We start from the raw sequence: 16,214 nt of genomic DNA on the forward strand, positions 1-16,214 counted from the left end.
AATACAGCCTGATATTACAGTAGTATCATGTGAACTTAACTTATATGCCGGTCTAAGATCTTATATGAACTTAGACATTCTATATAGTGGAAGAGTGGCACCTAATGCTCTATTTAGATATATCTAATTATATGCTTAAAGAAATAAGTAAGCATCTGCAAACTGTCTCTCATCAGGGAAGACCAGATTCATTTCAGGAGCTCATATGATTGGCAGGTTCCTCTCCCATCTGGCTGCATCACCATCAAGTTCCTGATCCATTGAACACCTTCTGTGACGTGCTGGAACTCTCTGTGGCAATGGTGGAGCAGGTGGGCAGTCAGATATATGGATTCTGGGAACGTCCAGGACATCACAGAAAGGTCTCGTCACTTTGATCTTTCAAAGTATAGTCCTTGTGTGAGCCCCGGGAACGGGAGTTGTGACAGTAATGGAACGGCGCTAGAATGGGAGGTGCGTATGAGTGTTTTTATTTTAACAAGGCCAAACATGAGGAATGAGAAATGGTTGTCCTAGTAGTGGAAAACCCCTTTAAGAAGATACAATTTTCAGTTAAAAATGAAAAAGGCTTCTCCCCTTTGTGAGTTCTCTGAAGTTTATTAAGAGTTGATATCTGTGTAAAACATTTCCCACATTAAGAACATGAAAATGGCTTCTCGCCTGTGTGAGTACGTTGGTGACAAAGAAGTAAGAATTTCTTCACAAAACATTTTCCACATTCTGAACAGGAAAAAGGCTTCTCCCCTGTGTGGGTTCTCTGGTGGTTATCAAGAATCGCTTTACGGGAAAAACATTTCCCACATTCTGAACAGGAAAAAGGCTTCTCCCCTGTGTGGGTTCTCTGGTGATTGACCAAAACTGATGTCTGGTTAAAACATTTCCCACATTCAGAACAGGAAAAAGGCTTCTCTCCTGTGTGAGTTCTCTGATGTCTGATAAAACTTGATTTAAATGTAAAACATTTTCCACATTCTGAACAAGAAAATGGCTTCTCTCCTGTGTGAGTTTTCTGGTGGTTATCAAGATGCACTTTCTGTTTAAAACATTTCCCACATTCTGAACATGAAAAAGGCTTCTCCCCCGTGTGAGTTCTCTGGTGATTGACCAAAACTGATGTCTGGTTAAAACATTTCCCACATTCTGAACAGGAAAATGGCTTCTCCCCTGTGTGAGTTCTCTGATGTGCGATAGAACCTGATTTCTCTGTAAAACATTTTCCACATTCTGAACAATAAAAGGGCTTCTCCCCTGTGTGACTTCTCTGGTGATTAACAAGATTTGCTTTCTGGTTAAAACATTTCCCACACTTGAAACAAAAAAATCTATTCTCTGCTGTGTGAATGCTTTGATGTTTAAGAAAAGACTTTTCGAGGAGAAAACTATTTCCATATTCTGAATGTGAAAATGGCTTCTTTAAATTAGGAGTAATTTGTTTTTTAATGCTTATTTTGCGACTTTGATTTTCCTTAGTGGTCGGTAATGAATCAGAAGACAGGACCTGTTTCAAAGGATCAGATGACAGATCTTTGCTGTGAAGGGATGATGGTATATCTGGAGTAATGGCATTCACTTCAATTGTATCCTGTGGGATCTCAAGATCATCCGATTTAAAAATCTCCTGTCCCTCCGATCTCCTGGTACAGTCATCTGCCAAGAATAAAACCAATTATTATATTTTGAATAAAATATCCTCGAATTATATATATTTTTTTAACATTTCTGCTCAAACTGTAAAAATGGCAGCTTATGTAAAAATATTGAATTATTCACCAACAAAATGACCTTTCACAGTCTAATAGAAAACCTCATAGGATGAACCAGTAAACCGTGGTGTTCAACTGTTTGTTCATCCTGTCTCCCAAATATGGAATAAAAAACCACCAAACAATGTTATGTAGGCAAAAAAAATACCAATAAAAACTTCTACTGATCTCACAAAAAACAAGTCCCCACTCAGATCCATCATCTGTCAGTGGAAAAACAGAGGTTTCCACATTATTAGTGGCTCAAAGGCTCCTGAAAAGCAACTTTGTTTTTATAAACCAATCCAGCAAAATTTGCTCTCCCAAAGTCAAATCTCCCCCTCGCTTCTGAGCTTTCCAGTGTGCCCAAACCACATTTAGTATCCATTTATTTTGCATTACTATAGTGAGAAGAACCCACTAAATGTGTGTCATCTGCAAATATTGAAATACTACTCTGTATGCCCCCTAAAAGGTCATTAATAAATATGTTAAAAAGAAGCGGGCCCAATACTGACCCCTGTGGTACCCCATTGTTAACTGTGACCCAGTCTGAGTTCGTTCCATTAATAACCACCCTTGGTTTCCGATCACTGAGCCAGTTCTTAACCCACACACATATATTTTCCCCTATCCCCATTGTTCTCATTTTATGTATCAACTTTTTGTGTGGAACGGTATCAAAAGCTTTTGAAAAGTCCATATACATAACATCCACTGCATTTCCTTGGTACAGTCCAGAACTTGCCTCCTCATAAAAGCTGATCAGATTAGTCTGACAGGAACGGTCCCTCGTAAACCCATGTTGATATTGGGTCATGAGGTTATTCTTCTTCAGTTACTCTAGTATAGCATCTCTTAGGAAACCCTCCAGGATTTTACCCACAGTAGAGGTTAAGCTTACTGGCCTATAATTTCCAAGTTCGGTTTTTGTCCCCTTTTTGAATATTGGCACCACATTTGCTATACGCCAGTCCTATGGTACAGACCCTGTTATTATGGAATCCTTAAAGATTAAAAATAATGGTCTATCTATGACGTTACTTAATTCCTGCATTACTCGCGGGTGTATCCCATCTGGGCCTAGGGATTTGTCAACTTTAGTGATTTTTAGACGCCGCCGTACTTCCTGCTGGGTTAAGCAAGTGACATTTAATGGAGAATTTTTGTCATCACTGATCATGTTTTCTGCCATGCGATTTTCTTGTGTAAATACAGATGAAAAAAAATCATTTAGCATATAGGCTTTTTCATCATACTCCATTTCACCCAGACTGTTTTTAAGGGGACCAACACTATAATTTTTTAGTTCTTTAGTATTTATGTAGTTAAGAATATTTTGGGATTATTTTTACTTTCTCTGGTAATGAGTCTCTCTGTCTCAAAGAAATCTTTGCTGCCTTGATTTGGTTTTTACAGAATTTATTTAATTTTCTGCATTTATTTAATACCTCATCACTACCTACTTGCTTTAGTACTCTAAATGCTTCCTTTTTGTCACTTATTGCGCCCCTTACAGCTCTATTTAGCCATAGTGGTTTCCTCCTATTTCTAGCATGTTTATTCCCATAGGGTATATATTGTGCACAGGTCCTATTCAGGATGCTAATAAATGTCTCCCATTTGCTTTGTGTAGTTTTATGTCTCAGGATATCGTCCCAGTTTATTGCACTAAAATCATCTCTCAACCGTTGGAAATTTGCCTTCCTGAAGTTTAGTGTCCTTGTAACCCCTCTACTACACATCTTAGTAAAAGTTACATGAACACTTATTATTTTGTGATTACTATTAGCCAAGTGACCCCCAACTCGTATATTTGATATGCGGTCTGGCCTGTTGGTTAATATTAGGTCTTGCAGTGCCCCCCTTCTTGTTGGGTCCTGAACCAGTTGTGAAAGGTAATTGTCTCTCAAAGTTGTCAAAAACCTATTACCTTTGCTTGAACTACAGGTGTCTGTTCCCCAGTGAATTTCAGGGTAGTTGATGTCCCCCATAATAATGACTTCTCCTTGAGTCGCTGCTTCATCTATTTGCTTTATGAGGATATTCTAAGCTGCTTTCATTATTTTTGAAGACTTATAACTAACCCCTATCAGTAATTTATTATTTTTCCTCCACCCCTTATCTCCACCCACAGGGACTCTACACTTTCATTAGATTCACATATATCCTCCCGCAAGATGGGTTTTAAGGATGATTTTACATATAATCACACACCCCCCCCCCCTTCGCTTGTTTGTACGGTCATTTCTGAACAGACTATAGCCCTGTAAATTAACTGCCGAGTCATGGCTCTCGTCCAGCCATGTCTCAGATATCCCCACCATGTCATAATTATTTTCCAACAAAATGAATTCTAATTCCTCCATTTTGTTGGTGAGGCTTCTGGCATTAGTGTACATGCATTTTATGCATCTCTCTGTACCTCTATTCCTTCTTACTATATTGACTGTTCTAACCCCACCCCCAATTTCTTTATTAGTGCAGATAGTGACCTGGGCACAATCTTCTCCACCTATAAAATGAATACCCCCCCCCCAATCCCTAGTTTAAACACTCCTCCAACCTTCTAGCCATTTTCTCCCCAAGCACAGCTGCACCCTCCCCATTAAGGTGCAGCCGATCCCTAGCGTAGAGTCTGTAGCCAACTGAAGTCGGCCCAGTTCTCCAGGAACCCAAATCCCTCCTTCCTACACCAGTTCTTGAGCCACTTATTTATCTCCCTAATCTCCAGTTGCCTCTTTGCCTCTTTGGCGTGGCACGTGATACAGGTAGTATTTCAGAGAATACCACCTTGGAGGTCCTTGCTCTCCCGAGCGCCAGGTAGGCAGCACACTGTTCGACGATCCCTGTCTTTGTGACAGATTGCCACACACTGACTGAAATGATCAAGCTGAACAGTCTTCTTCAGTAAAAAAAAACAACTTCAGTCTGTAACTAACTAGTAGGTAGTTACAGACTCACATAAGTGAGGCCGATCCCGCCACAAATAAACTATCATACAGAATGAACATGTAAAAAAAATACAAGAATGAAAATATATGTAACATCCCCAAGTTGTACTCATTTGTGGTGGACCAGAGGAGCTACGAAAAGTGCTGACCAGAAAAGTAGAGAAAGCATTAGCGCCCCCATTTCAGGAGAGATTGTGCAGTAATCTGAATTCCTTAGGATTGAAAACATAATGGAATTTATGACGTGGAGTGAATCCATGAAACCAGGGCTTGCGCCATGCCAACACATCTCCTGCAGGCGTGAATAGATGTATATTATAGCCATCAGCCACGCACAGCTTAGAGATATATCATGGCACAGGTGTAATGTTTTTAATTGTTTATTGCAATCCTGTTTGAAGTTAATTGGGTTTAAAAGATATTGAAAAGTCAGGATAAAGGGAAACTCTGTTGTTATCGTACAGAAATTCACACTTGGCCCTCACTGCACATTTAATGTTGTTGATCATAAAAGTGAAGTTTGGCCAGAAAGACTGGATCTGGTCTTGTAGGGACCATATGAGCACATTCAGCAGCACAGAAGGGAGAGAAGGGAGATTCATCCAATAAGATATCAGGGTTCTAGGAAGCCAACAGCATCATTACCCTCCGCTTTCTCTTACAGGCCCATCATAATATTTTTCTTCAAGTAATTTTCTAACTTGTCAGCACATTCTACGTACGCTGTCATTTGGCTTTCTAATTTACAGATCTGGGCAGGTAAGAGTCCGCAGGTAGGAGTCTAATCAAAGGGGTAGGTGGATCCTCCAGGTCTTAAGGTCTCTAGAAAAGGATTTTCAATGCCCAAATTCATTTGAACAGTTTTGGAAAGAGGAGAATGTTGTGATCTAGAGGCAAAATGGTGATCACACGATTGTGATATGGCCGGACTACACCAACGATAAAGCAGCAACAGACAGGGACTGAGAAAAATCTGTGACTTCTCTGCATTTAATGGTTACTACTCACCTGGGTAGTCATATGTAGGAATCTCCTCTTTACACCGCTCATCACCCCTCACATATGTCTCTGTAGTATTAATATGGGTCAGATCTTTACTCTGAAACAAATATTGTAAAAGTCACAGACAGATGGAGAAGTCCCATCTATGATCAGCTCTAATCCAGCCATCTCCACCGTCCTCATTACACAAGTATAAAACATATAATACTGGTGGATAAAACAAGACTGAGCACAAGACCTTCACAGCCGTCTACACATCATAGGGGAGATCTCATGACACCTTCTCTCCATCTACCTGATGATCCTGAGGAACATTGGGATCTTCTTGTTTACAGCCCTGTAGAAGAAGAGGACGGGGACATCTCTCTGGAGTTGTCCTCTTACCGGATAGATCTGGAGGAAACACATACAGGGACTGAATTCATTCTTTACATACAGATAATTATAGGCCGTGTGTATTTAGTCCTGTCTATTACCTGGTGATGTGAGGGGCTGGGGAACCTCCATCATGACGTCCTTGTACAGATCTTTGTGTCCTTCTAAATACTTCCACTCCTCCATGGAGAAATAGACAGCGACATCCTGACACCTTATAGGAACCTGACACATACAATAATACCGTCATCCCCCCAATCCCTTCATAGCGCTACTGTATAATGTCCCAGCATTCCCAGCAGTGTCACCTCTCCAGTCAGCAGCTCAATCATCTTGTAGGTGAGTTCTAGGATCTTCTGGTCATTGATGTCCTCATGTATGAAGGGGTGACATAGAGGTCCAGTGATTGGGTTCAGGGGTCTTCCCCACCCCTCAGACACAGGGTCCTGACAGCGCTCACTAGAGGTCTTCTTCACTACTGTGTAATCCTGGTTATGGAGAGACACATTAATAAATCTCACTACAGACATTTCCAGAGTCCTCACCTCTTCAGTTCTGTCCATCTGTTATTCCCATAGATAAGAATGATGTAATGTGACGTCATCAGAATCTCTCACCTCTCCAGTAAGACGGAAGAGGATCTCTAGGGTGAGGTGTAATATCCTCTCCGCCATCTTGTCTCTGTCCATATCCATCTTTAATGGGTAAATAAGGAAAATTCTCTTCTATAGAAGATCTTCACTGAGAGGATCCGATATTGTAGAGATCTGAATGAGAAGATGATGAGACGATGTAACATCATAAAAATCCTGTGTAATAATACAATTACTGGAGATAATAAGGGAAATATATCAGGAGACAGAAAGTGTAGGTGTTGTGTTCTCTAGTCTTGTATGGACTGGAGCAGGGGTCCTCAAACTTTTTAAACAGGGGGCCAGTTCACGGTCCCTCAGACCATTGGAGGGCCGGAATATAGTTTTTAAAAAAAACTATGAACAAATTCCTATGCACACTGCACATATCTTATTTTGTAGTAAAAAAAAACAATACAGGAACAAATACAATATTTAAAATGAAGAACAAGTAAAGTTAAATCAACCGGCATTTCAATAGATAGATAACTGTACCCAATAGGCAGCATAGGTACTCAATATGCAGGTAAATGTCCCCAATAGGCAGCATAGGTCCTCAATAGGCAGGTAAATGTCCCCAATAGGCAGGTAAATGTCCCCAATAGGCAGGTAAATATCCACAATAGGCAGGCTGTTTCCCCCTTATAATGCCATATGAAGGCTGTTCCACCCCTTATAATGCCCTATGCAAGCTGTTCCCCCCTTATAATGCCCCATGCTGGATGCCACCCCCCATATTATGCCCCATGCAGCATGTCACCCCCCCCATATAATGCCCCATGCAGCATGTCACCCCCCCATATAATGCCCCATGCAGCATGTCACCCCCCCATATTCTGCCCCATGCAGCATGTCACCCCCCCATATTATGCCCCATGCAGCATGTCACCCCCCCACATTATGCCCCATGCAGCATGTCACCCCCCCATATTATGCCCCATGCAGCATGTCACCCCCCCATATTATGCCCCATGCAGGATGTCCCTTTCCCCCTCCCCATATAATGCCCCATGCAGCATGTCACCCCCCAATATTATGCCCCATGCAGGATGTCCCTTTCCCCCTCCCCATATAATGCCCCATGCAGGATGTCACCCCCCCCATATAATGCCCCATGCAGGATGTCACCCCCCCATATTATGCCCCATGCAGCATGTCACCCCCCCCATATTATGCCCCATGCAGCATGTCACCCCCCCATATTATGCCCCATGCAGCATGTCACCCCCCCCATATTATGCCCCATGCAGCATGTCACCCCCCCATATTATGCCCCATGCAGCATGTCACCCCCCCATATTATGCCCCATGCAGCATGTCACCCCCCCATATTATGCCCCATGCAGCATGTCACCCCCCCATATTATGCCCCATGCAGCATGTCACCCCCCCATATTATGCCCCATGCAGCATGTCACCCCCCCATATTATGCCCCATGCAGCATGTCACCCCCCCATATTATGCCCCATGCAGCATGTCACCCCCCCATATTATGCCCCATGCAGCATGTCACCCCCCCATATTATGCCCCATGCAGCATGTCACCCCCCCATATTATGCCCCATGCAGCATGTCACCCCCCCCATTTTATGCCCCATGCAGCATGTCACCCCCCCATATTATGCCCCATGCAGGATGTCCCTTTCCCCCTCCCCATATAATGCCCCATGCAGGATGTCACCCCCCCATATAATGCCCCATGCAGGATGTCACTCCCCTGTCTTTATAATGCCCCATGCAGCATGTCACCCCCCCATATAATGCCCCATGCAGCATGTCACCCCCCCATATAATGCCCCATGCAGCATGTCACCCCCCCATATAATGCCCCATGCAGCATGTCACCCCCCCCATATTATGCCCCATGGAGCATGTCACCCCCCCATATAATGCCCCATGCAGGATGTCACCCCCCCCCATATTATACCCCTTGCAGGATGTCACCCCCCCATATAATGACCTATGCCTCCATACATTAAAAAAAAAAAAAAAAAAATCCAATACTCACCTCACTTCTCACTTGCTGCCGCTGCTCTTCTCTGGTCTGGACTCCACCGTCGCGGCGGCGTCGTCCCGCTCTGCGCTGCCTGTGACGGCACTCGGGAGGGCGCGGTGTAAAGACGTCACCGCACCCTCTGACCTGAGACGTCACAGGAAGCGCAGAGCAGGAAGACAACAGATCTGCAGAGGCACGGGGAGAGGTAAGTATCCGCCTGCCGGGGCCATGAGCAAGCGAGAGGAAGGGCGGGCAATGGCACCGCTCTCCTCTCCTCCGCTCATAGCCCAGCGGGCCGGATAAAAGTCCTCCGCGGGCCGTAGTTTGAGGACCCCTGGACTGGAGCATAAATTGAATTGCTGACTAAGACATCTCCTCCATGCTCCCAATAACTGGCTGTGTTACTCACTGTGTCAGCAGCTGATTGGCTGCAATAATCACAAGATCATTGGGGCTGACCAGGAAATACAGAGATTGGCGGGGACCCTAACAGCAATGATATTTTTATTATTTTACAACATTCAGTTATTTTCATTGTCATCTATTAATAAAACCTATATATTTTAGGCCTCAGACAACAAGCAGTTTCTTCCTTTGAGTTTGCCACTGAATACATTTCTCATAGACGCATCATCCATAACGCTAATTCTCGTCTCATTTACAGACACTGGAATTATATTATACTGTGTGTGTGTGTGTGGGGGGGTAGTACTGTGGGAACATCATACATACTGTATAAGGGGCATAATGGGGGCATTACACTGTGGGGGGGCATCATATATCCTGCAAAAGGGGCATAATAGGGGCATTACACTGTGTGGGGGCATCATACATCCTGCATAAGGGGCATAATGGGGGCATTACACTGTGTGGGGGCATCATACATCCTGCATAAGGGGCATAATGGGGGCATTACACTGTGTGTGGGGCATCATACATCCTGCATAAGGGGCATAATGGGGGCATTACACTGTGTGTGGGGCATCATACATCCTGCATAAGGGGCATAATGGGGGCATTACACTGTGTGTGGGGCATCATACATCCTGCATAAGGGGCATAACGGGGGCATTACACTGTGTGGGGCATCATACATACTGTGTAAGGGGCATAATGGGGGCATTACACTGTGTGGGGGCATCATACATACTGCATAAGGGGCATAATGGGGGGATTACACTGTGTAGGGACATCATACATACTGCATAAGGGGTATAATGGGGGCATTACACTGTGTGGGCATCATACATACTGCATAAGGGGCATTACACTGAGTGGGCATCATACATACTGCATAAGGGGCATAATGGGGGCATTACACTGTGTGGGGGCATCATACATCCTGCATAAGGGGCATTACACTGTGTGGGGGCATCACACATTCTGCATAAGGGCATAATGGGGGCATTACACTGTGTGGGGGGCATCATACATCCTGCATAAGGGGTATAATGGGGGCATTACACTGTGTGGGGGCATCATACATCCTGCATAAGAGGCATAATGGGGGCATTACACTGTGTGGGGGCATCATACATACTGTATAAGGGGCATAATGGGGGAATTACACTGTGTGGGGGGCATCATACATCCTGCATAAGGGGCATAATGGGGGCATTACACTGTGTGGGGGCATCATACATCCTGCATAAGGGGTATAATGGGGGCATTACACTGTGGGGGGCATCATACATCCTGCATAAGGGGTATAATGGGGGCATTACACTGTGGGGGGCATCATACATCCTGCATAAGGGGTATAATGGGGGCATTACACTGTGGGGGGCATCATACATCCTGCATAAGGGGTATAATGGGGGCATTACACTGTGGGGCCAGTAAAGGGGTCCTGTACTATGAGAACAATACGTTTCCCCCCTTCCTGTCTCCATAGTTGGGTCGTATGTATCTATTACAGGAAACAGAACAAAAACCTTATGATTCTTATAAAGGGGCAACACAAGACCCCAAAAGAGTCTCCGTGCTGAAGCGGTTAATGCCCCCTGCACCCAGTAATGGGGTCTCCACATACCTCCACCTGCAGAGCCGCCACCACATATATGGCTGCTCTGTGCGCACAGGAGCTGTGATGAGGTCACAGGAGGGGAGGAGTCAGGGGTCACATGATCAGGGGCCTCAGTGGATGCAGGACTCTGCTGTGCTGGTTGTCATGGTGCTGGATGAGCTGAAGTTTATGTGTGGGGTCAGGAGGGGTTTACAGTGTGGATGTAGCAGAGCCGTGTGTGTACGAGGTGTACGGAGCAGAGCCGCGTGTGTACGAGGTGTACGGAGCAGAGCCGTGTGTGTACAAGGTGTACGGTGCAGAGCCGCGTGTGTACGAGGTGTACGGAGCGGAGCCGCGTGTGTACGAGGTGTACGATGCGGAGCCGCGTGTGTACGAGGTGTACGGAGTGGAGCCGTGTGTGTACGAGGCGTATGGAGCGGAGCCGCGTGTGTACGAGGCGTATGGAGCGGAGCCGCGTGTGTACGAGGCGTACGGAGCCGCATGTGTATGAGGCGTACGGATTGGAGCCGCGTATGTACGAGGCGTACGGATTGGAGCCGCGTGTGTACGAGGCGTACGGAGTGGAGCCGCGTGTGTACGAGGTGTACGGAGCGGAGCCGCGTGTGTACGAGGTGTACGGATTGGAGTCGCGTGTGTACGAGGTGTACGGAGTGGAGCCGTGTGTGTACGAGGTGTACGGAGCGGAGTCGCGTGTGTACAAGGTGTACGGAGCAGAGCCGTGTGTGTACGAGGCGTACGGAGCGGAGTCGCGTGTGTACGAGGTGTGCGGAGCGGAGCCGTGACTCTAATCAGTCTTTTAGGGCTAAATGGTTTTCACCTTGCCTTTAGCGGGGTTTATACAATTTGATTCCCATCATGACGGGTGATGAGTGGGAATCGGCGTCTTTAATGTCTGAGGGTTTATTCGATAATCTCGTCCTCCCATTCGGATTCTCCAATGCACCAACAGGATTTCACAACTTTGTGAATGATATTTTCTCTGATTACATTGATGAAATTGGGTCCAGCCTAGTGACCTGAACGCATTGTAAGGTTTTGTAGGATTCGCCAACTATTATAGGAAATTCATTAGGGTTTTTTCTCAGATTGCTGAACCTCTTACTGACCTCACATATAAGGGAGCGGATATCAAGGTTTGGCCACCGGATGCTATAAGGGATTTTGAAAACTTGAAAGAGTATTTTATATCTGCTCCTGTTCTAATCCAACCCGATCTCGATGAACCATTCATTGTGGAGGTGGATGTTTCGGAGGTTGGGGTAGGGGCCGTTTTATCTCAGGGTTCCAAAACTCTGACTAATTTGCGGTCTTGTGCTTTTTTTCTTGAGAAAATTTTTGACTGCTGAAATAAATTCTGCTGTTGGGAATTGTGAGTTACTCGCTGTTAAATTAGCCTTTAAGGAATGGAGACATTTTCTGGAGGGTTCATCACGTCACTGTGGTCACTGACCACAATAATTCAGCATACATTGAATCAGCTAAACAGCTAACTCCTAGACAGATCAGAGGGTCCTTATTTTTCTCTAGATTCAATTTCTCTATCACGTTGAGGCTGGGGTCCAACAATGTGAAGGCTGTCGCACTATCACACAGTTTTAGTTCAGTTTCTCCTCCAGATCCTCCATTCTACCTAAGGGCATTGTGGTTTCTGTGGTAATCCCTATCTGGGAGTACAGAACATCACGTGACAAAGCAGTAGATCGGAAAATATGCATTAATGCAATAAACCATGGTATATCATAGCTATCAGCTCACCATGACCATGGTATACAATTAGGGTGTCACACATGTACGCAGGATTTTATCTTTGTTTATAAGAGGGATTCAAATTTGTTTGAGACAAAGCAAGGTGGGAAGAATCCCTGCCTTGTCTGTGCCCCCCTCCCCCCACGCTCATCATCATCTTTATCCTAAAACACCCTGTGTGACCCTAAGGGCTCGAACCCCCTCTCAGAGAGAAATACTCAAAGCAGCAGAAAACTGTAATCTCTATTTGGGAATATAGAAAGTCAGGTGACAATACAATAGATTAGCAAAAAATACACTGCTCAAAAAAATAAAGGGAACACTCAAATAACACATCCTAGATCTGAATGAATGAAATATTCTCATTGAATACTTTGTTCTGTACAAAGTTGAATGTGCTGAGAACTTTGCTAAACACCTGTTGTCCAAGTCTCAAGAATTCCACTACATTAATTACTTCAAGTCACAAGGATTAGACTAAATCTACAGAAGAGTGAGGACTAAGAGGTACCTGATTGATTGGCAAGTAGCAGACGTACTATAAGTACCAGAGGTGCTGAAGATAGACGTGCTGATGACCAGAGCCCAACATAGTCTAACAAGCTGAGATATCTTAAGGTAAGAAAAATGGATATAATTACCATATTATTCAGGCTATAAGATGCAGTTTTTTTGCCACAAATTTCGGAGTAAAAAAGGGGTGCATCTTATTGTCCGAATGCTCACTGTGGTGCGGGGACGCAGTGGTCGATCGGGGTCACACAGCAGAGATTGGTGGCAGCAGGTCTGTTGGTGCTGCCATGAATTCACTACGGCTGCGCTAGACATGATGATGTGGGTGGTCTCCCGTCTAGATCACACTCTGCAGTGACATTACAAAGAGGCAGGGCTGGGGGACTCTGTGCATTGTGGAGTTCTGTGTTGTTCCGGCCCTGCCTCTTTGTAATGTCACTGCAGACTGTGATCTGGACGGGAGACAACCCACTTCCTCCTGTCTAGTGCGGCAGTAGTGAATTCATGGCGACACAGACAGACCTGCTGCCATCGCTCCCTGCTGTGTGACCCCGCTCCTTGCCGTGTCTAATGCGGCCGTAGTGAATTCATGGTGGCGCCGCTCCCTGCTGTGTGACCCCACTCCCTGCCGTGTCTAGCGCAGCAGTAGTGAATTCATGGCGGCACTGACAGACCTGCTGCCCTCGATCCCTGCTGTGTCTAGCACAGCCGTAGTGAAGTCATGGCGGCGCTGACATCGCTCCCTGCTGTGTGACCCTGCTCCCTGCCGTGTCTAGCGCGACCATAGTGAATTCATGGCGGTGCTGCTCCCTGCTGTGTGGCCCCGCTCCTGTCTAGTGTCCAGAAAAGAGCAGGAGAGGCAAGTGAAGAGCACGTAGCGCCCAGGGGATGGGGATGACTCGGCGCCCGGGCCTTGTTGCCTGGTCTTGCGGGTAGTTGGCTCCCGGGCCCGTTCCCTGGGGTCTCTTCTAAAAGGTGGATTATAGTTTGGGATATAGAAAGTTCGTGACGCCACCTGTGGTGTCTGGTGCGGATCACCAGCGCTGCGGCAGTCCTCTGAGGCCGGTGTTTGGGGCAGCTCGGTTGGTATGCAGGACAGAGGGGGACCCAGCTGGGTCAGGGCAAGAACATCGACGCACACAACAGTTCACTTCAGTACCTTTACTGGTGGTATTTAAGGCACGATCCAGGGAGCTTTAGGGTGAAGGGTGCACTTCAGGACTCTCCCCAGTGAGCGGATGTAGGGCCTCCTGTTTCTTGCCTTTTCTTGGGAAGTTTCTGACCTGCTTGGAGCTAGGCCTAACTTAGTCTCTGTCTTGCTCCAGCTGATCTGGTGGTAGGGCCTTTGGTTGGAGATCACTCTCCCTGCTTGCGGGGCCTCCGTGACTCCTGGCTCTGGTACGTATCAGCTCTTGGGTGATCCTGTGACCTGAAGTCTTCCAGGGGTTCCGGTTGTCTCTACAGGGGAATATATGGCCCTGTAGATGCGGACCCGGTGTCTGGTATATGCTTTTGGGGTGAGCTGGTACAGCTCCTCTGCCCCCTATGTTGCTCACTCCACTAGCCTTCGGCCTACTCGGGGCCCTCACTAGGCTACACACAGCAGCAGGCACACTGCTTCTTCACCGCTCTTACGGCATCGGTACACCCTAGGCTCACTAACCTGAGCTCCTTGAGTCAGACTTGTCCTAAGCATTACTCTGGCTACAGCAGACTGCTCTGTGCAGGACCTGACTGGCTGCCTAACTCCACCCTCCGTATATATACGTCCCTATCCGGGCTCCCTCTGGTGGTCTGAGGTGGTAGGGTGGAGGTGTGTGTATGCTCTGAGGGCCTCTTGTGGAGAAGTCCATCCATGCACCCCTCTGGGATCTGTGGCACCAATGCGCAGCAGGGCACCACATTCCCCCCTAGCAAAGGTCAGCACTCCCGGGCTGAAGCACATTATACAAACATAACAATAACAATTCTTCCCTTTATGGGAGGCTCAGTTTCTTAAATGTTGCATATAAAATATAATAAATACATATGTACATAAAGCAGTAAGCAACCTCGAAAGTCCCAGTCTCTTCCTGAGAGGTTGCTTAAAGGGGCACTCCAGGGAGCTCAACTATTTACAAGCAAAGTCTTTGGGCTTCACATAGTCCTCAGCCACAGAGTTCTTATGTACCCTTACGGGTAATGGGAAGCAAATAAAAGGAAAGTGTCCATTTCACTTAAATTGTCCATAAATGAGGAAAGATATAAGTTAAAATGCATACATAGGAAAAGACACAATATGACACACAATATAATACACAATACTATGCAATATTATACAATACCCCAGGGGCAACTATTTACACTATCAGAGTTTAACTATTTTACTCTCTGTACCTGACAGGGGGTTGACCTCTCGTGCCACGTGTTGATCTGCGTAGTGTGGGGGTCTGTGTGGTGTCAGTGTCTACATCTACATCTACCTCTACTCTGTCAGTTCTACGTGTGAGTAGATTGTAAAACCTCCTTAACCTCTCCCTGGGCCTGGCAAGTATACCATTAACTGGGCCTTCTTGCTCTGCTCCAACCTGGGATCCTTCTTCCGGGGATTCTTCTTGAGCAGGCTCTTCCGCTGCACTAGGCTCTACTGCAACACTAGGCTCTTCTGCAACACTAGGCTCTTCTGCAACACTAGGCTCTTCTGCAACACTTTCAGGTTCTACTGGCTGTGGAGGGTCTTCTGGCTGTTGGAAGAAGTGAATCACTGGGATTATTACTGCTCCTCCTATTTGAGGCCAATCTGCCGGGAAGTCTCCTAACTCAGTGTGGATTACTGCTTCCATAGGCTCCTCCGGGATGATGAGAGGCACTTCTTCTTGGGGCTTTAACAGATCTGGACACAACTTCAGGTGGTCTCTAGATACCGTTGCAGTTGTTCTTCCTCCATCTTTACTAATCAGACAGGTCTTTCTGTTGTCAAATCTTGAATTCAACACAGTGTAGGGTTCTCTCTCCCACTGGTCATCAAGTTTGTGGTTTCTCCTTTTCCTCTTTAACACCACTTCTCCTGGTGTGAAGGGTTCTGCTGGTGCACCTCTGTTGTATTGGGCTTCCTGCTTGTCCCTCACCAGAGTGAGACTGTCTTCGACACAGGCCTGTACTCTTCTGTACTGCTCCTGTCTCGTCGTGTCCCAGTCCTCAGTGGACATATCTGCTTCTGGCTCTACTACACCAAGCTCCAGGTCCAT

The 16,214-nt window shown here is 46.0% G+C and overlaps 1 protein-coding gene across 4 annotated transcripts in view; it reads right to left on the reverse strand.

Moving 5' to 3' along the window:
- Window positions 1-256: 256 nt before the first annotated feature.
- LOC141207923 (oocyte zinc finger protein XlCOF7.1-like) overlaps window positions 257-16,214 on the reverse strand; it is a 456,010-nt gene continuing 440,052 nt past the window's right edge. For 2 of the 4 annotated variants that reach the window (XM_073664491.1, XM_073664490.1), the window contains 6 exons: window positions 6,691-6,840; window positions 6,382-6,561; window positions 6,175-6,298; window positions 5,994-6,091; window positions 5,705-5,795; window positions 257-1,647 (listed from right to left, as the gene is read on the reverse strand). In XM_073664491.1, coding sequence (XP_073520592.1) covers window positions 635-1,647; window positions 5,705-5,795; window positions 5,994-6,091; window positions 6,175-6,298; window positions 6,382-6,561; window positions 6,691-6,768 — 1,584 coding nt within the window. In that variant the 5' untranslated portion in view covers window positions 6,769-6,840 and the 3' untranslated portion in view covers window positions 257-634. The remainder of the gene's footprint in view (window positions 1,648-5,704; window positions 5,796-5,993; window positions 6,092-6,174; window positions 6,299-6,381; window positions 6,562-6,690; window positions 6,841-16,214) is intronic. The other 2 variants (XM_073664492.1, XM_073664493.1) reach the window with 2 other exon arrangements.

The sequence above is a fragment of the Phyllobates terribilis genome, unplaced genomic scaffold, assembly GCF_046119375.1.
Source record: "Phyllobates terribilis strain yellow unplaced genomic scaffold, ASM4611937v1 Scaffold_167__1_contigs__length_4167997, whole genome shotgun sequence".
Lineage (NCBI taxonomy): Eukaryota > Metazoa > Chordata > Amphibia > Anura > Dendrobatidae > Phyllobates > Phyllobates terribilis.